Here is a 20,423-nt window from a genome sequence, read left to right as displayed (position 1 = left end):
TTAGCTAAACAGCGATATAGTTTTTACTCATGCAGTAGATGCTCATGCACTAAACTCCAGATACCCCAGGTTCGATCCCAACGATGGGGTCTGTCACTGTTACAAGTGGGGGCTCATCTGGGATTTCAACTGGGAATTCTCTGAAGCTTGGGATGTGCTTCCTCAGCTAGGGGAAATATGTAACCCACACACCTCCTGGTGTGGTATTCTGTCCCATGTAGTGGCAGAGAGCAAGATTTGCTTTACAGCCATATGGCTTTTGGTTCACGCACTAAGATCCAGAGGCCCCAGGTTCGATCCCACCCGCTGACAACTGGGGCTGTTGGTGTTACCTAGAGATCATCCATGCATGGTGTATGGCAAATGTAATGACAGTAGGCCACCTCTCTAACAGCATCTGACACAAGCGGCAAGGCTGAAGAAAAGAGAGTAAGGCCACAATATTGATACATTCCAGCCGTTCTTGGCCAGAGGTGACTAGGAGTAGGTTAAAGCAGTTGACCAGCTTGCAAATAGGAGAATTGCAAATGAGGCTTAAAGCTACCTTTCATTCCCATCCCCTCTGCTCAGCTGGAACAGAGAATCAGGACATTCAGCTGTATAAAACAGTACAATACAGCTTATGGATGTTAATGCAGTGTAGGTGACAGGGTATTTCAAGTGTTGCTTTTGAAACAGACCCCAATAAGGAGGAGGCATCACTCCCAGCTTCCTACACAGTGTTAACATAAAGAACAAGAAAATTAAAAAGCTTCAAGCATATTTCAGAGTAAATAAAATTCTGATGTTTTGGGGACTTAGACAATCCACTGAGGTCCTGATTCTGTCCCCTGTTCCAGCCCCGACACCTCACTTCAGGAGCATAAAGAGGTCACAGTAGGCTAGGAAGGAGAAGCATAGGGCTGCTGTAAGGGCTGCCCAGGCCCCGTAGGATCCAGTGTAAGGGGTGTGCTAGGAGCAGTTGTAGCACTCATTGCAATGGGGTTGTAGGGCTGCAGAGCAGTGCATAGGCAGCCTGCTTAAGAGTGGGGTGGGGTGGAAGTGAGTAATGAAGGTTTATGTGGCAGTGGGGGTGCAGGCTTAACTTAACACTTAACTTTCATTTCCTGACATTCTAATATTTGGGTTTTTTAAAGTGTGGAACTTTTGTAAAGAAATTGTAACATTGTTTTGGGTTGGACTCCAATAAAACACACTTTCAGCCTTAACACTTTTTTAACAAATGTTTTGTTTGTGAATGGATATATAAAGGGAGTTGAGCAGAAATTGAAAATAAAAATACAGTCCTTCAAATCATATGCATTAAATGTGATTTGATTTCATTTATCACATAATGATTTATAGTAACATGTAATGTTGCTCCGTTTGTTTAAAATGCATTTTATAAAATAAAATAATGAAATGTTACTCATGTAGAATTACATTTTTCAATTAGTTATGCAGATGTTCGAGTTGAAAGGAGACAAGAACTGGCCTTGGAAGCTGCACCCTCAGAAACACTAAAGGTATAACCAGATATGTTTTTCATAAACATGCAGTAATTGTGACCCATTCTTGTGTTAACAGTTCCAAAGATCTAGTAGCAATGCTGATCTAGACATATTACCTGAAGTTTGTACTCCAGAATTAATTGAGCTCTTGAACAATTATTTAAGTGAACTGGAGATGAGCATAAAAGGACAAACTTAGAGATCAGAGAGAGTGGTGAAACACAAAGCCTGGGCAGTGGCATTGTAAGCTTTACCGTGCTTCCTTGCCAACATGCTACGATGTGACCTAGAGGGACCATTTCTAATAACAATCATCTTGAGATTGTATTTCATGCACAAGAATACTGCATCCTGCACATTAATGCAGAGTGTACAAAAGTTATTTATAAGCAGTACCCTGTCACGATAATACCTGAGTCTTTCATGTAATATATCACAAAAAGCATCTGAAATCTCCCTAGATCAACACATGGTGATACCAATATAAGCCAGTTTTAGGAGGAAAAATTCACTCCTGTGTTGACTTGTCTGCCAAATTGCTGCCTAGAGTGGATCAAAGAGTCACATTTATGACAACCTGAAAAACAGGCTTTAAATGAAATTGCCACCTCATCCTTAACTACACACTGACATGCATATGTCTGAACCTGTTCAAAACATACTACCTGAAGAACAAAGGTTCGAATTTTGTACATTACTGAGTGGTTCTGGGTGTTGTCACTCAGCACTGAAGGAAGAAAGAGATTCTGCAACTCAAAGGACTGGATCGAAAATGAATAGGGCAATAGCCTGCAAGGTCTTTCCACAACAGTAAAAGCTCATTCATATGCAGTTGGGAGGTATAGCAGAAGTAGATGTCATAAACATTCTGGCCCAGGTCCTCTGCTGCCGTAGATTGCAATAGCTTCATGGAAGTCAGTTTATACCAGCTGAAGATCTGACCCTACAAGTACTGTTAGATACGTGACAGAACACCATACCCTATCAGATGTAATATGATGGGTTTTTTTTTAATTTTAGGATGGTGGCTTAGGCTTGAATCCCGAACAGCACTTTAATGCACTTCAAATAGGCATCTCAGTTCTCAACACTAGTCGGACACCCTCTGTATCATCTAGAAGCTCACGCAAATCTTCCAACACACCCATGTCTGAACCTGCATGTAAGTGATGTTATTATAGAGCTACTGTATCAATACTTTATTTTAAAATTAGCTAAATTACCCCAAAAAATTGGAGTGTATCATTACTGGTGGTATAGTAGTTGCTGGTGAGATGCTGAAGATGCTGACGACATGTTCATTAATCCCATCGCCCATGGATAGGTAAGTATTTAATTGAAGGTGGTAAAATGGGCTGATGCAATCATCCATGTCTTTCGAATAAAGAAGGCTAGTTATGAAGCCTGTTGCTGTTGAGTTCTATGGAGATGAAATTTACAGGTGCTAGGCACAGTTCCAAGCTATAATAAATACTGTGCTGTCCTGGAAGTTAGTAAGGTCAGCTGGAAAGTTCTGAAACTCAAAGCTAAATTCAGAAGTCATGCATAAGGTTTTAGTAAAGCCCAGTTGTTTTCAACCTATTTACTATTGTGGGCACATGCAGCCTACAATGTGTTATGTGGGTCGCATCCAATACTACCTGTATAGCCCTTAGGATGTCACATGGGCTGCAGCTGTGTGCTGATTGGGCCACAAGCGGCACACGGGCCACAGGTTCAGAACCATTGGTACAGCCAGATGCACAGTGATACGCGTAGAAACAAAGAATGCAGGTCACATTGACAGGGTGGGGGACTGCATTCTCGAAGCCATGACTCTGAAAGGATTTAAGGGTCATGATTGCTATCCAACTGAATACAAACTCCCAGTGCAATGCTGTGGCTGAGAGCATTAATACAATTTTTGGAAGTACAAGTGGAATTCTGAGTAGGAGTAGGGAGGTGGTATTGCCTCTGCATAAGGCATTAGTGATACCATTACCCCATTACTGTGTCCAGGTGTGGAGTCTGCACTTCGAAAAAGAGTGTTGAAAAGTTGGGAGAGGTTCAGAAAAGAGCTACAAGAACGATTGGCGGTCTGGAAAACATCCTTTACAGTGAGAGACTTTAAAAGCTCAATCTGTTTAGCTTGTCAAAGAGAAACTAAGAAGTGAATTGATCATGGGGTGTGAGTACCTATAGGGGAAGAACAGTTCTGATAGAGGGCTCTTTAATCTAGCAGGAATTTAGGAACAACAGGAAGTTAGAGCTAAATAAATATAGAATAGAAGTAAAGTACAGATTTTTGTTAAGGTAATCAACCATTGAAACAACTGACTGAGGCATGTGGTGTATTCACCATCATTTGAAGTCTTCAAATCTAGATTGTCTATCGTTCTAAAAAATGATGCTCTAGCTCCAGCAGAAGTTATGGGCTTGATGAGGGAATTATTAGATGAAATTCAATTACCTGTGTTATGCAGGAGGTCAAACTAGAGGATCATAATGTTCCCTCCTGACCTTAAAATCTATGAAGTGGTGTAAGTTAGACTCTCATACATGCACTCAGACCCAGGGCAGGCTCAAGCTTCTTTGCCATCCCAAATGACGGGGGGGGAAAAAAAAGGGAAAACCCAATTGAGCTTCCGCTGAAGTGCCGCCAAAGAGGAAGAGATGGAGTGAAGGACACACCTCCGAATTGCCACCGAAGACCTGGATGTGCCGCCCCAACAATTGACAGACTGCCCCCCCTTTCTATTGGCTGCTCCAGGCACCTGCTTCCTTCACTGGTGCCTGGAGCCGGCCTTGCTCAGACCCCATACCTGCACACACTTATGTATCCCATAAACTCCTGAGGCAGAACCCAGGGGGTGGCACAAAGGTGCCTTTAAATGTTAGGTTTGTGTTCTCCAGATTTGAGAGCATCATTTAGAGCAGGGATTCCCTAACTGTGGGCCCTGGACCAAAGGTGGGCCATGACATAGTCCCGGGTGCCCTCCTAAACTGTATATATTGGTGGACTGGAGGCCAGCGATGGCCCCCACCCAGAGCTGGAGGAGGGCAAAACAGAGCTGTTGGGTAATGGGTGCAGGGTGAGGAGAAAGGGCTGGCCCTGAGAGGCAGCAGCTCCCAGGGCAGCTGGAGGAGGCTGGATGGTTTGTGGCCATTTCTGCTCCGAACCACTGCACCCCATGATCCATGGCTGTTAGGCCCCTTGGAATATTGGCACTGTGCCTACCCCCATCCCCACAAGACCAGGGCACGGCAGTGTTGCTGTGTTTCCTCCTGGACAACACTGTGATCTGGATTGTCAGGTGATGGCTGGGCCTGGCCCGAGCACCTGCCTTTGCCTGGCACTGGTGGCCCCCGAGCCTTTCCCTCATTCCCAAGCAGGGAGTGTCTGTGCGAGCACCTGCCTTGCCTCTTCACCCTCTCGCTGGCTCTGGCCTCTGCTGAGGCAAGGGGCCTTGTATGTCCCATGATGCCCCTCTCCCTGCCAGATGCATGTTAGCAGTGGCACAGTGCGTATTGCAGCTGCACAGATGGGCCTCAGGGAAAAAAGTTGGATAACTCCTGAGTTAGAGCAGCATCAGGCCACTCTGACTTAGGTCAGCAGTAACAGCCCATGGGTGACATTCTGATGGCCCAGGATCACTGGAGCTGAAGGCCCTTTAGCTGTGCCCCTGACATACCTGGTAAACAACCTTCTGCCATGTGGGCTGGAACAGAGTGTCATAGGACCAGCTGTGCAAATTCTACTCCAGCCAGAGATTCACCTATGAAAGAGGAACCCTCACCTGCCCTTTTGGGACACCTTTTTGGACTCTTTGCTGCACTGGATGTAGCACAGGCTGAGTCTGGTCCAGTATATACCTTAACATTTGTGTGGCTCCTCATTATCAGCTGTCAACTGTCTTTGGAGTCATTGGTTCCCCTTGACTCCAGCTGGAGTTTGATCAGACCCTATATTCATGGGCAGTGGGTCTAATAGGCCGTGGCTGCCGGAGCCCTGGTTGTGGGGTTTTGGGGGGAAGTTTTTTATTTCTTATGCCCCATGCAGGTTCTGGGGCGGCCGAGGAAGCAGTATGTGGTATCCAGCTTCCCACGTTCATCAGTAATCTCCCTGGACTCCGGCCGGGGGGGTCAGAGTGCTTGGGGCTCCAGCCAGCCTGGGGCTCCTCCGGCCGGGGGGTGGGATGCTCGGGGCTCCGGCTGCAGGAGGGGGAGGTGTGGGCAGAAGGGGCAGAACCGGGGCCAGCCTCCCTGAGGTGGTGCTGCACCTGCCGCCCATGCCTATATTATTACTAACTATATCTCATAATTCTAATTGTATATGGTGATTATTCTTAAATATGAAAAAAAATTCTCTTACAGCCACACCAACAAAACTGATCACAGAGTCTAACGTTCCCTCCTTGCAAAGAACACCCTGCATACAGCAGGATTCATCCATGCAAAGACTCAGTCAACCTGTCACTATTCAGGTAGGTTTACAAATGGGTATCAAAATACATGAAATTTACACAGAGGAGTTAGATAAAAAGTCACATGTAAAATATGCCACAGGTTCAATTCAACAAATAAAGAAAGAGCTATGCAAAGGCAATCACATTAGGAGACGACCTGAGATTTAAAGTAGCCATGCATATGAATAAAGTTTGTTTTATTTTTTTTAAACCTAGGCATCTTTGCCTTCTCAGACATCATTTGAGCTTCTCCCACAGCAGCTGCTGGCCCAAGCAGCTTTGCAAAATCAGCCTACATCTATGGCACAGGTTAGTTGGGGGCTTGAAACTGGAATAGGTTACTTAACCATCTTATGGTGTTTTCCCACTTCACCAGCAAGGACTATAAGGACTGTCTCAGGTAATTTTGACCAAAAACTGCACAGGCTCTCAAACTTATAGTGGGAATGTCCTCTGGATTCTAAACACACACACACACACACACACACACACACACACACACACACACACACACACACACACACACACACACTTAAATCTACCAGTCTGTTGCTGAGAATCTTTTTAAAAAACAACAAAACATTAATCTCTCTTTTACAAAGACCCTTAATGAGGATGCAAAGAGAACCAGCATCAAAGAAAACACAAATTCATCAAGTCCTATTCCCTGAGTTATGCCGTATCAATGGTGATGCAGATGAGGGACTAACTCCTCCATTGGGATCCACCAGCATGGATCCCAGAAGTGGGTTTGGTTTTTGCTCTGAATATCCAACTGGTCTAATAACAATACAGGTTTCTTGGTACTTGATTAGAAGGAATAAAGAATTTCATTATTATGTTTTCTCATAACATTGTTTCTGTCCTTCCACAACAAGAACAGGAGTACTTGTGGCACCTTAGAGACTAACAAATTTATTGCAGCATAAACTTTCGTGGGCTACAGCTCACTTCATCAAATGCCACAAGTACTCCTATTCTTTTTGCTGATAACAGACTAACAGGGCTGCTACTCTGAAACCTGTCCTTCCACAGTTTCCCAGAGATGGAGCCTCTCCTGGCTCTGTCGCCCATCTCTTCTCCTTCTCAGAAGCATATGTTGTTCCCTTATGGCTTATGCCCAGGAGGCTCTGGAAGACCGCTGATTTAAAATAACAAAATCCCATTTTTCCTTTAAGTTTAATTTGCCTCCATGACTCCACACCAACATATAGTGAATCAGTAAATAATAACCCAATTTATCAGCTCTTAGCATTAATTTTCTTTTGCAGATGTTCTTCTCTGCTAGTCTCAAATAAATTTTGAAACGAATTTATTTAATTTTATTTTTGTATAAATTCAAGTATATTTCCCTCTTGACTTTCTGTATTCACATTTCTTCTCTGCCTTCAGAAGTGAATCTAGAGAGGAGATGCCTCCTTATTTGTTTCCCACCAGGCCCAGCAGTCCCACCTCTTCTCATTGGGATCCCAATTCCATTCCTTTCCACTCCAATTCAGAGTATAATCTATTCTGTTCTGTTCAGGTTCTTATACCATGCCCATCACCATAATATCTGAGCACTCTCCAGTCATGCCTTAAGCAATTTGACGGACAAATATTTCTTCTCTCATCCTCTCCCCCAGAGCCATATCTGGGGATTTTTGTGCCCGAAGCAAGGGACCGAGGCGGCAAGTTTGGCTCTTTGGCGGCGGGTTCCTCTCGGAGGGAAGGACCTGCCGCCAAATTGCCGCCATTCTTCGGCAGCAATTCGGCAGCAGGTCCTTCCCTCCGAGAGGGACTGGGGGACCCGCTGCTGAATTTCTGCCAAAGAGCCGGACATGTCACCTCTCTCCCTTGCCTATGACCAGTGGCAATTTGGTAGCAGGTCCCTCAGTCCCTCTTGGAGGGAAGGACTTACCGCTGAAGGACAGACTTTCTGTGCCCCTCACCTTCTGCGCCCGAGGCAAGTGCCTCACTCGCCTTGCCCTCGTTATGGCGCTGCTCTCCCCACAGGAGAAGCATGGACAGCGGAGTGTCACATTTTGCACTTACTGCTCAAACCCTCCCCTCCTCCTACCTCCACTTTCTCCACATAAGATCTCACCAAGAGAAAACTGACAAAATGCAATGTGACCATCTTCCTCCCCTCAGCTTGCCTTGCGTTCCCTTCCTACTACTCTCACCTCTCTTTCCCCTGCCACAGATTGATAGGTCAATTATTGGTTCAGTACCAGAATGCCTATTGACAGGACTGGCTGAAGTTTGCTTAAGTGGAAGCAAACCTGTCTCAACACTGTTATCTGGCAGTCATCTTTTGGACAGCTAGGCTCAGCCAATCATTATAGTACCTCTGCAAAAGCCCAAGGGGCAGGACTTCTTCACTCATTAATGCTTTCAGTAAGGGCTGCAAATAGACCATGGCTAAGTTCAGGCTATTGTCACTTTCACCCTATGTAAGAGAGATCTCTAGAAAAAGATAGCAAGCAGGATTAAGTTACAGAGAACTAAGGCCAATTGATCTTGAATGAGGTTATCCACATGGGAGTTTAAGGCACTTTAGCTTATGCACATTGATTCACGTTAACTTTCCTTACAGTCCCCACATTACTGAAGACAATCCCTAAGAGTTAGTTATTTCTTGTCTTCCTGCATTCCTAGAACATTTTATTCTATATCTGTTTCAGGAAGTCACACCTCTGCTAGAGGCAACAAAAACTTATTGTCTGGTTCTTCTTTACTCTAATTACCAAATGAAATTTCCATCCACTTTAAGATCTCTTTAGACTGCCAGAACCATGGGCAGCAGGTGATCTGCTGGCTCAAGGAGGCTGTCCCCTGGCTGGCCTCACCCCCTTTCCCCTACCAGAGCCCAGAGCCCCCCCGCAGCCACCAGTCTCCCTCCTCTCAGCATGCCAGGCACATGGCACGCGGAACCCACCTCCAGCCTCTCTCCTTCCCTGAGCACAGGGCAGGCAGGCCACTCCTCTCACGAGTGCCGGGGGCTCCACAGCACTGGGTGGCCCCAGCCACCCCAAGTCCCAGCCATGCCCACCCTAGCCCCAGCCTGCTTCCCTGAAGAGGAGTAGCCAGCCTGCCTGGGCTGGGTTTGGGCCAAGGGGGAAGTGCAAGCAGGAGGGGACCTTCTGGTGGAGCATGGGTGGGGCCATGCTGGGCTGTATGGGGAAGTATACCCACCCCCAGCCTATGATACGTGCCACTCATGGCCAGACCCATGTAAAAGGGCTTTCATGAAAACTGGGCTTGTGCTGCAAGGGCATAGGTGCCGACTCTATGGGTGCTCCGGGACTCAAGCACACACAGAAAAAAATAGGGGGTGCTCAGCACCTTTGAGCCATAGTGGTTCCTGACCCTCCCTCCCCCCAGAGTTTCATACCTGAGGTCTTCTCACAGCGCATGTCCTAGCCCCAGACAGAGCTTGAGTGTGGAATGTGATGAGTTCTGTGCTGCTCTCAGCTTCCAGCCTTGGGGCAGGGAGTTTGTTTATAAACAGAGGCAGGGTGATTAAGATAACAAAAGGCCTATCTTTAAATTAAATTAAGGATCATTAGATGATCCTGAAAGCATTGCCAGGCACTTCAGTTAAAAGATAGGAAACAAAGGTTAGGAATAAATGGTCCATTTTCAGAATGAGGAGAGGTAAGCAGTGGTGTCCACCAGGGGCCTGTACTGGGACCAGTGCTGTTCAACGTATTCATAAATGATCTAGAAAAAGGGTTAAACAGCGAGGTGGCAAAATTTGCAGAGAATACAAAATTATTCAAGCTAGTTAAGTCCAAAACTGACTGCAAAGAGTTACAAAGGAATCTCACAAAACTGGGTGACTTGGCAACAAAATAACAGATGAAATGCAATGTTAAATGCAAAGTAATGCACATGGCAAAATGTAAACCCAACTATGTATACAAAATAATGGGGTCTAAATTAGATGTTACCCGTCAAGAAAGAGTCATTGCAGTAATCTGGAAGCACTATGCTTCCAGAGTACTGAAAATATTTCTCACTGTGCCTGTATAATCCAGAACTGTGGAACATTAATTCTCCAGCTTCAGAAGATTTAAAAATTATCTCCAGTCATCAATGGGACAGACACAACTGAATAATATAGCTGTCCTTAATGTGCATCAAGACCATACTAGGGAACTAGATGTAAATAAGATTGCTGATAGTTTCGTACAATACAAGAACTAGGAGTCACCAAATGAAATTAATAGGCAGCAGGTTTAAAACAAATAAAAGGAAGTTCTTCACACAGCGCACAGTCAACTTGTGGAACTTCTCACCTGAAGGCTAGGACTATAACAGTGTTTAAAAGGGAACTGGATAAATTCATGGAGGTTAAGTCCATAAATGGCGATTAGCCAGGATGGGTAAAGAATGGTGTCCCTAGCCTCTGTTTGTCAGAGGATGGAGATGGATGGCAGGAGAGAGATCACTTGATCATTGCCTGTTAGGTTCACTCCCTCTGGGGCACCTGGCATTGGCCACTGTCGGTAGACAGGATATTGGGCTAGATGGACCTTTGGTCTGACCTGGTACAGCCGTTCTTATGTTCATCAGTAAGACGTGATGTCTTTAAACTGGGATGTTAATGAAGACAGCTTGTAGATGATTGCAATGGTTTTAATATACTATAATTATGCTGTTCATAAAAAATTAATCATTATTAAAATAGTAAAGATACCAATGATGAACACATATTCAATAACTAGGATATGAAAGAAGTGTATAAATATGCTGAAACTAGCTTCCCCCTAAAACTGGCAGAGCCCTTTCCTCTCCCACTTCCCCCCCAAAAAAACACATGTACCTCTTCGGAAGCACCCACGAGCAAAAACAAAAATCAGCACCTATCAGCAGTGCATGTAGACCGGTACGCTCCAGTATGCCATATCAGCAAGCTATTTATAGCTGGTCCCGCATACCGGAAAGAGACAGCAGCAGCCCTGCCGGAGGAGAGGGCTGGGAGGCAAGGCTAGGAATTCTGCTCCTTTTCCATGTGGGAGGGGCAGCAGTGGGGAAAGGAGCAGAATGCCGGCAGCATCTCCAGAGACTGTACCACCCCCAGCCTTGCCCCCCCAGCCCTGTCCTCCGGCTTGGCTGCTGCTATGGTACACAGAGGGAGGACGGAGACGCAGCTCCATGGAAGGGCAGGGGGTGGGTCTGGGGGTTCTGCTCCTTTCCCCACTGTGGTTCCTGGGACAGCCCTGCCCTGAAGTTTCCGGCACAGCAGCCTGCCCAGGTAAATGGGATGGATGTGGAGACGGGGAGAGCGTGAGGGCCCGAGGCTGGGGGCAGGGTGATGAGGAATCACATGGAGGGTCACATGGGGAGGTCACGTGCCTCCCTTAGCTGGTGCCCCTGCCCATACTCGTAAGAAATGGATTTTACTTGCACCACTGGCACCCTGTGTGCAAGGGTATGTCTACACACCAAAAAGAAAACCAGCGGTAATAAGTCTCAGCCAGGTTAACTGACTCACCCTCTCGCTGTGAGGCTAAAAATATCTTTGTAGGTGATTTAGCTGGAATCTGAACTCTGAGACCCAGCAAAGGGGAAGGATCTCAGAGCACAGGCTCCAACCCAAGCATCTACACTACTATTTTTAGCCTGCCAGCACAAGTCCCAGGAGCCAGAGTCAGTTGACCTGGGCATGGAGACTCACTGTCACAGAGGATTTTTTTGCAGTGTAGATGAACTCTAAATGCTTTGGCTGTGAGGACTTTATTTTAAACAAATATTTTTGTCCTGGCCTAAATACTGTTTTATATCTGACCTGCTTGTTAGCCTATGTTTTTTTTTAAATTAAATCTAAAACACAATTATGACTGAATGTAGTTTGAATGTAAATGATCATCTTAAAAAACAAAATCCTGTCTATTAACATATTAGTTGATTTGTCTTTTTCACAGTAATGCAGTAAAAAATCCCACCAAAACACAGAGCATGCTAATGAATGAATAATAGTCATTATTGTGTCTGAGAATGCACAGTTATTACTAAAAAGGCAGAAAGAAAGAGTAGAAAGTGTCGCTGTCTTTCATATTAACACAACAAATCGTGAACAAAATGGTGATAAGCAGCATCCAGATATCTCACAGATTTTGTCTTTCACATTTTAGCCATATTTGATATTTATTATTGTTTGGAAAATTGGTACTTCATGATTTTCACTTTTCTGAGTACACCACAGAAATTTAGAATTATTACAGTGAGATGATCAGTAATTTAATCAGGCACTGATATTAGAGTTAGAATAAAAACAACAAGGAATCTGGTGGCACCTTAAAGACTCACAGATTTATTTGGGCATAAGCTTTCGTAGGTAAAAAACCCACGTCTTCAGATGCATGGAGTAAAATAGTTAGAATAGTATGTTGAATACCTTGAGTAAAGCTCTATCATTTGTTGTAAGCTTACAGCTTGTTTCCTAATTAGTTGAAGAGCTCTTGAGGTAAATATTGTAAGGTACAGGTTCAAGGCTGCTCGCCTATCCTCTTAGGAAAATAATGGAACCTTTTCCTGGTAGGTGCCATTGCTAGGCTGAAGTATAGCTCTGTTTTCTACACTGAATCACAGGATAGCAGAAAGATTAATTGAACAAAAAAAGTGTTTCTAAACTTCTACCTTTAGTGACATATGTTTAACAAACCAGCTAATTGTTTTTGTTTAAATGTGCTAGTAAAAGAAGAAACACAAAGAGTGAATCTAGCTAAATATGAGAACATGCTGATTAAAAATAATGTTGATAATTTATTTCAATCAGAAGCAATGTCTTTTGGCACTTACTTTCTAGAACAAATTTAAAACTAATATCTAGGCATACAAATTATTTATTAGAAAATTATTTGAGGAAAATCACATTTGTTTCCCAAAGCATCTAAAAAAAGTTCATGTGAGTTGAAATGAGTATTTTATAGCCTGGTTAGGCAGTTGGAATGAACCATTTGCCTAAAATTGTTTTTTCTTTCAAAACTGTCGGATAGAAGAGGTGCCTTTCAAGGACTGAGAGGAGTTTCAAGCCTCAGTAATAGAATTCATATGGAGGAACTAGTTTCCACGAGTGAGTTTTAAAAAACAAACCCACCTCTATAGATCCATGGTGGAGCAGGGATTAGCTTTGCCTAATCCAGTCATGTACTGCGGGATAGCATAGTTCCACTCCCTAATGGCATAGTACCAAGAGGATCCAGAGAAACATTTGGTCATCTTTGAGCAAGCAGAGTTTGATGTTCTTTTGGAGCCACTTATCTTGTTCCCCAAACAGAGGTTTGTACTCATCTGTGAGTCAGGTTAATATTTTCTATTTGGGATAGAATAGGAGTTAGAGCTAATCCTGCCCTCTAAGGAATTTCGAGTCTGTTTTCAAGCTGAGCAGAGGTGCTGGATTTAATGTGATGGGGCTATTGTTGAAAGGCAAAAATGTTCTGGATACCAATGCCTCAGGGAAGACTCAACTTAACACATGGTTCAATATTTGCCTACCTTCAATTAACACAGTGGGACCAATCCTGCAAGGCACTGAGTACGCCTCACTCCTGCTGAAGTCAATGTGGAGACTAGAAATCTCTCATAGCAACTGAAAGTGAGATGTCCCAATATCCCAATTTCTGAGCTCTCCAGGACTGCCAACTAACCTCAACATAGATCATACTAAATGAATATGAGAAGATGGGAGAATTACTGGGGCAAGGAAATCTCTCTGAACAGTGACCTTCGATTTGGTGGAAAGTTACCTCCTCTTCTATATGTGTAAATACAAAGGAAAATCATTTTAAAGTTCTCTTCCCTTCTCCCCTTCAGAAAGTTTACATGGATAATTCGGATATTTGCTGGAGGGAATATGGAGGAGGAGGTATTTCCTTTCACATATGGAACTGCTTTAAAGCAAAGCAGTTCTGTGAATGAAATCTCAATATCATAGGCTAGATCCTCAGATGGTATATCAGCATAGCTCCACTGAAATCCAATATGCCATACAGACTCACCAATACCAGACTGCCCCTTGATTCACTCGCCGCACCCCTTGGAACTTTAAAGAATGGGTTCTGTCAAATGGTCAGGCTCAGTTTGGTTTACTAATCAAAGATGAGGCATCTAAGATCACAGAGCACAAACAGAAAAAGGAGACGCTCATCAATACTGGGGTCCAGTCTGCCATTCACCTGTCCCAAGCTGTGTTACAATCTATGGATCTTTTATAGACCCCTTTTTTATCACGTTACAAAATATGGTTAGAAATGTCACCATTGACATCAGTGAATCTGTCTAGACAGTTACATATTCCATTACCCCTCCCCCCAAATTTCCAGCTACAAAAAAATTAAACAGTTTTGACCTAATTCCAATAGAATTTAGCACAAGTCTTCAGGCGATCATTTTGTTTTATCCTTTGCGTTGGATACATTTTCAAACTTAAGATTTTTGGCAAGATAATTTACGTCCCAATAACAAAATCAATTTGCTATCAATTTCCATTGTTTCTTCCCTAACAGTATTTTTTAACCTATGTTGGAGAAAAACTCAGTTCTCGCTTTTTGTTTGGGTGCAGCAAAATCAAATACTTTATTCTAACTCCAGCAATTGCAGTAGAGGGAGGGAGTGCCCTAGGACACTGGGTCGCTCCAGTCCTGGACAGGTCTCTCAACAGGTAAACAATTACAGCAAGCATTTATACCTTTGTTACGTATTTAATTATCAGTGCAAGGTCGTGATAACTTCTCACACAGTTCTTTCCTACTCGCTTCACACTAACCTGGCTTCTACAAATCTCACGTCATTAGGGTTACAGCTGGCCTAACTCTTGCTAACAGACTGACATGCATTAAGATCCCCTACAAATCCTTGTCAATTCTTTCCCTACTTCCACACCTACTCTTCTCTTTTATGCAGCTTTGGTTAACTTGTTAGTCACATAGCATGACCTAACAAGCATATATGCAGTTAAAAATAAACCCACCTTCTGCAGTTCCGAAAACTGGTTATTCGCTCAGACATACACTCAAAGCTAAATGTGCCTTTTAGTTCCCTTGATGACTTCCCTTGAGTTGCTGGCAGTTCTTAGGCCTATGTGGCGGCAGCAGCATAGTTCTGTCATTAAGTAGGTGGAATTCAGACATGGTGTGAGCAAGTGCAACACCATTAATTTCAGAGGATCCAACCATTGACATTTTTTTGCCCAGTAGCACATATCCATTTTAAAAGAACCCAGTATCTTAACCTCTAATGTCTTTTGGTCAAAGCAAAATGTTCTTTGATTGAACCATGGGAATCAAAAGATTCCCCCAGGTAGAACTGCATGTTTCAGAAAGGTGTGAGATACACATTATGGAAAAGTTTACTGATTTTAAAATGTTACCCTGTAGCTTTTTCCAAAATGTTGCTCCTATTTTTAGAATATGAATGAACTCATCTTATAAAGGACACTCAGGAACTGAGCCAGTGCCCACTGAACTCAGTGGTAATCTTTCAGTTGACTTCAATGGGCTTTGGATCCTACCCTAAACACCAGCTAAATACAAGTATTTCTTTGTTATCATATGCTACGGTCTTCTGCAATTATTGAATGAGTTCACATTGTACCATGTAACTCTAATATTTGATGATTTACGCTCTTATTGAATCCTACTACTATGATCTCTGTTTTATATAATACTGAGAACTGACCTCATCTATTGAGTTGATGGAAGCTATTAACTTGTTGTGTCATGTGTGACAGTAATATAATAAAAACATTAAAATAACTCCAAATACCACTCGTGTATAAATGCAGAAGGTGTTCACAACTAATATAACTGGAAATCTCATTATGGTACCAAAAAAATCAGTAGAAAAACCTGATATAACACCATCATTTCTACTTGAAAAAAAATAGAGAACTGTTACTATTAGTGTAGCTCATTTGGTGATATATGACTCTCCAAACCAAGACCTGCTCTACACCTAAACTTAGGTTGACCTAGTTATGTTGCTCAAGGGTGTGAAAAATTCACACCCCCTGAGAGACATTGTTGAGTCAACCTAAGCCCCAGTGTAGATATGGCTAGGCTGATGGACAAATTCTTCCACTGATCTAGTTACCACCTCTTGGGACAGGGGCGGATTCTTTAGTGATAGAAAAATCCCTTCTGTCACAGTAGCAAGTTTCTAAACTACAATGCAACAGCAGTCTAGCTGCTGTGCCATAGCCACTGTAGTGTTTGGACTGTAGACATACCCAAAGTGCTCCTAAACTTATTTTTGTGTGATGATGCTATCTTTTAGTGATTGCTCATCAGTGTTATAGGCTGGTACACAGTATTGCACTAATTCCTCATCCGATTAAGACTTTTTGGTGACACTTAAGTACAAAAGTACCGTCTGATGATTAATAAGATAACGAAGAACCCCCTTCCGGAGGAGATCAATGTAATCGGGTAATATCGATGAAGCTCTATCGTTTGAACAGATATGCCTGAGATGGAAAATAGAAAAGAAGATTCCATGGTGTCCAGATGTTAGCATATATAAAAAATATATTTTGACTACATTTTGCAAACAAGAATCCCGTACAGAATACAGTAGCATAGAGCACAATTCCTATCATAATGACAAGAAAGACACATGGTTGTTTGTTTTCTTTTTTTAAGTTCTCGGCACAATTTAACATGTTCCAGACTATCAAGGAACAGCTGGAGCAGCGAACTCGGATCCTGCAGGCCAACATTCGGTGGCAGCAGGAAGAGCTCCATAAAATACAGCAACAGCTCTGCTTGGTCCAAGATTCCAGTATACAGGTGAGTAATGTCAGTGTCATCACAAGAGGCAAACAGATCATTTTCAGACTCTGTATTTCTTAGTGTGGGCTGTTTTCATTTTATTTTCAGAGTCAAAGAAATCTGAACTTGAGAAAACTAATTCATCTGGATCAGGATATCTTTTCTGGGAGCCTGTCAGTCACAAAAATCAAGACATGCTAAGGGCTATCTGTATAGGAGGGCTTGTCCTAGCAGTCACAAGAAGAAATGGAAGGGCTGGTGGTCTTTCAGATTAGTACTCCATAGTGGAGTATTTTATCTACTGAAACTTCAGAATGATCAGTTCTCATCGAAGGGTGTTCAGGCTGTGACAATGAAATCACCACTGCTTTGATGGGGTCTTCATTTCACTAGCTTCCATTCACTTTTTGCTTCAAGTTAGAGCTACTAGTCCTCGGTATCAAGTTGAACAGCTCTGCCTCTGCCTACATCTCTTCTATACTCTTCTGCACTCCAAACCCTGCATATGCTCCACCCACGCTTGTCTCTTTCACTCACTCCCAAATTTGTGACTACTTGCATGCCACCTCCCCCACTTGGAAGTGCATCACAAATAACATTTGCCAAACACCTTTCCTGGCCTTCAAAAAACTGCTGAAGAAACCCCTTGTCCCACAAAATCTTCCATCTGTAAAGTGCACACCACAATTTGTGTTTACCTTCAGACTGAAGTTTCATTGGACCTGGGAGTCTTATATTTACCTGTATCTACTATACTATATAAACAATACAGTACAACTCACGTATCATTAAGTACTAGTGTGGAGACATTGCCCTGTATCTCAGATTGTTTCTGGAGGAAAAATTACTGCTATCTTCCTGATAATTTAACTAAGACTATTGGGTCAAATCATCCTTGGTATTAGTGTTGCACTGGGGATGAATTTGTCCCACTGTGACTATCATATTGGTAGGATTATGAGCACACAAACCCCAAACTCACCTCACAAAATCAGCTAATAGCCAAGTAGCATTGTAAACATACAGGGTGAAATCCTGGCCCTCTTGAAGTCAATGGGAGTTTTGGCTTTCACCTATAGTCAGCAACTATAAAAAAGCACTTCATACAATGTCACACATTAAATAAATGTGGGTTTGTAGGTTTATGTGATTAAGGGATTAATAGACCCATATCAGAAATCCGCTACTTAAGTCATTCCATTTATAATCTATGGTGGTGATGTTTTTGTTGTTGTAAATATAGTAATATAGCAACCACAAGTCCCATCCAGGATTGAAGGCCATTGTTCTTGGAACTGCACAAACATATAGGAAGACATATATCAGTGTACATCTTCCAGTGCCTTTGCATTGATTTTGATAAATGGGAGTGGAAAGTCTCTCTGCAATTAACTGGTCTTTCAGTTCAGAATCCTGGCACACTTCTGAAAGTTGTTATTATACACAGCAAAAGGGTGATCTCCCTTTCTCTCTGTAATTGGGCACACTGCATTACTCTCTCATGCTCAAGTCTTAAATATTCATATGCACTGATCCAGTGTTTGCACACTTTAGAAAAAAGCGGCAGATCACAACAGTTTCCTCAAATATGGGAAACTGATACTATTTTTACTAGAATTTTTCAATACACAAGATGATACCTTCACAGAGAGGAGGAAGATTGTGGTAACCAAAAGACTGTGGGCCAGATTCTCAACTGTGCCCCCAGAGACCAAGCGCAGAGAACACGACGGCTGTCTGGGTGCCTGTTTTGAGGGGGTTAAAGGGCAGTGGAACCCTGACCTAAAAAATTACCCCAATCCTATGCTGCCCAGCCCCAGCATAAGTTTAAAGATGCTGAATTGCTCTCTAATTTATAACACTGGCATAAGGTCCCTCAGTTGGGGATATGCTAGACTGGACCAAGCAGCATGTATTTTCAGTACCCTGGGACTGGCCACAAAGGTTTTATTTCCAAAGCTCTTACCCAGAATGCTTTGGCCTGCCAGTCTGGCTCTGAATAATTTCTTGGGTGAGTGGTTTGTTTCTCATTTGGTTCTGCTGTATGATGATAGAATCTATGAACAGAATCTTTACTGTGCTTTCAGCCATGCTTTGCCCACCTCTTTCCCTCATCAGCCATGTGAGGCACAGATGCTCCATAGTCTGCCACAGGTGCCAGCCCTGAGGGAAGAGATTCACCTTGGAGCCAGGCAGCAGAACAGCAGATGATGAGCCTGGGCCTAAAATTTCACCTTCGGAGCACAGGACTGAGCTCTTCTGGGCACATACCTCCAGTGGTAACCATGGCACAGATGCCTTTGTACTTCCCCTAGGGCAAAGCAGCAGCTGGAGGAGCAACGCTCAGAGCATTTGCACTCTGACATCGGCACTGACCATTTTCCATCTGACTAAGGGTGCCCCTAGACCGCATCAAGCTAGTGTGCTACAAATAGCAGTGTAGCAGCGGTGGCACGGGTGGCAACATCGGCTTTCTGCTGGAGTACAATCCCATCCAAGAGCCTAGGTACATATTCAGGCTACTATCACCTCCCGCTGCTGGTGCCATTGCAGCTACACTGCTATTTTTAGCACACTAGCTGGATCAAAGCTAGCACGTATACATCTGCTCAAGCTGGAAATCACAGTGCAGACATACCCTATGGAGGGAGACTTGCTTGGTGGGAAGATTGGAGACTAAACTGGCAATTTGCTGGGAGCTGTGGAGAACTGTACCTTTACAGAGCTTTAAGAGCTCTGGCAAGAGCCAGTTGGAACTAGCTGCTGTGTATGAAGAGACTCGTGTTAGGCAATGCTGATCAGTTAGACTTCCAACACTGATTGAAACAGGCCTTTGTTAGACGCCTTGGCTTGCAGTGCTCACTGAAGGACAAAGCCCCAGACTGGGAGGTGGAGGAGACTGAGGTAATGGAGAAGGGGTGATTTCTTAGTTCAGGGTTCCACTGCCCTTCAACTCCCTCAAAATAAATACACACACACACACACATGCACACTTGAGATGTGTGCAGTACCACTAACCTATGACTGGGGCCTTTGTCTTTGAAGGCTGCTGCAATAATAGTAATAATTTTGCCCGTAATGCTCTTGAGGCTGGCTTTGTGCTGGGGCATTCTTCCATGTTTTCTAAAGGTTAACAGGGGACACTGTCCTTAACTAAAGGAATAAAATAGTAATACCAGGAATTATTATAATGTTATTTACACCCTATCAGCGACATTTAAAAAAATAGCTTCTAATTTTTGAACCTGCGGTTTTGTTCCACTTGTAAACAGTTAATTTAGAAAGCGAACAGCTTGTTTTGCAGTGTCAATTTCATTTGTTCTTCTTCGAGTGCTTGCTTATATCAATTCCATGCTAGGTGTGTGCACGCCCACATGCACAGTTGCCAGAGATTTTCCCCCTTAGTGGTATCCTTGGGACCATTCATAGTGCCTCCTGGAGCCCCAAGCTCATGCATCGGTATAAGGGGCACTGCCAACCCCACACCCTCTCAGTTCCTTCTTACCACCCGTGATGGTTGCTGGGACATCTCCTGCGATTACAAGCTTCCTAGTGTTTTTTTCTGTGAACTTTCTTGGACTCATTCTTGTTGTAAATAGTTCAGTTAGCTGTAGTTGCTTAGTTAGCTAGGGGTCCCCTCCAGGATGTCGTCCCAGGGACGGAGCATGCCCTGGTCCCTGGGTTTGAAATTGCTTCCTGCCGCAAGCCGATGCCAGTGAGTGACCCACATA

The 20,423-nt window shown here is 43.5% G+C and overlaps 1 protein-coding gene across 5 annotated transcripts in view; it reads left to right on the top strand.

Moving 5' to 3' along the window:
* The window catches only part of NPAS2 (neuronal PAS domain protein 2), a 153,201-nt gene that overhangs the window by 118,088 nt on the left and 14,690 nt on the right, over positions 1-20,423 (top strand). For 4 of the 5 annotated variants that reach the window (XM_030570249.1, XM_030570240.1, XM_030570259.1 and 1 more), the window contains 5 exons: positions 1,436-1,505; positions 2,511-2,652; positions 5,844-5,953; positions 6,152-6,244; positions 16,564-16,710. In XM_030570249.1, the coding sequence (XP_030426109.1) occupies positions 1,436-1,505; positions 2,511-2,652; positions 5,844-5,953; positions 6,152-6,244; positions 16,564-16,710 (562 nt within the window). The remainder of the gene's footprint in view (positions 1-1,435; positions 1,506-2,510; positions 2,653-5,843; positions 5,954-6,151; positions 6,245-16,563; positions 16,711-20,423) is intronic. The other variant, XM_030570223.1, reaches the window with a different exon arrangement.

This window comes from Gopherus evgoodei, chromosome 1 (assembly GCF_007399415.2).
Source record: "Gopherus evgoodei ecotype Sinaloan lineage chromosome 1, rGopEvg1_v1.p, whole genome shotgun sequence".
In the NCBI taxonomy this organism is placed as follows: domain Eukaryota; kingdom Metazoa; phylum Chordata; order Testudines; family Testudinidae; genus Gopherus; species Gopherus evgoodei.
The sequence above is the reverse complement of the archived record's forward strand: the minus strand, read 5'-3'. Positions and strand labels throughout refer to the sequence as shown.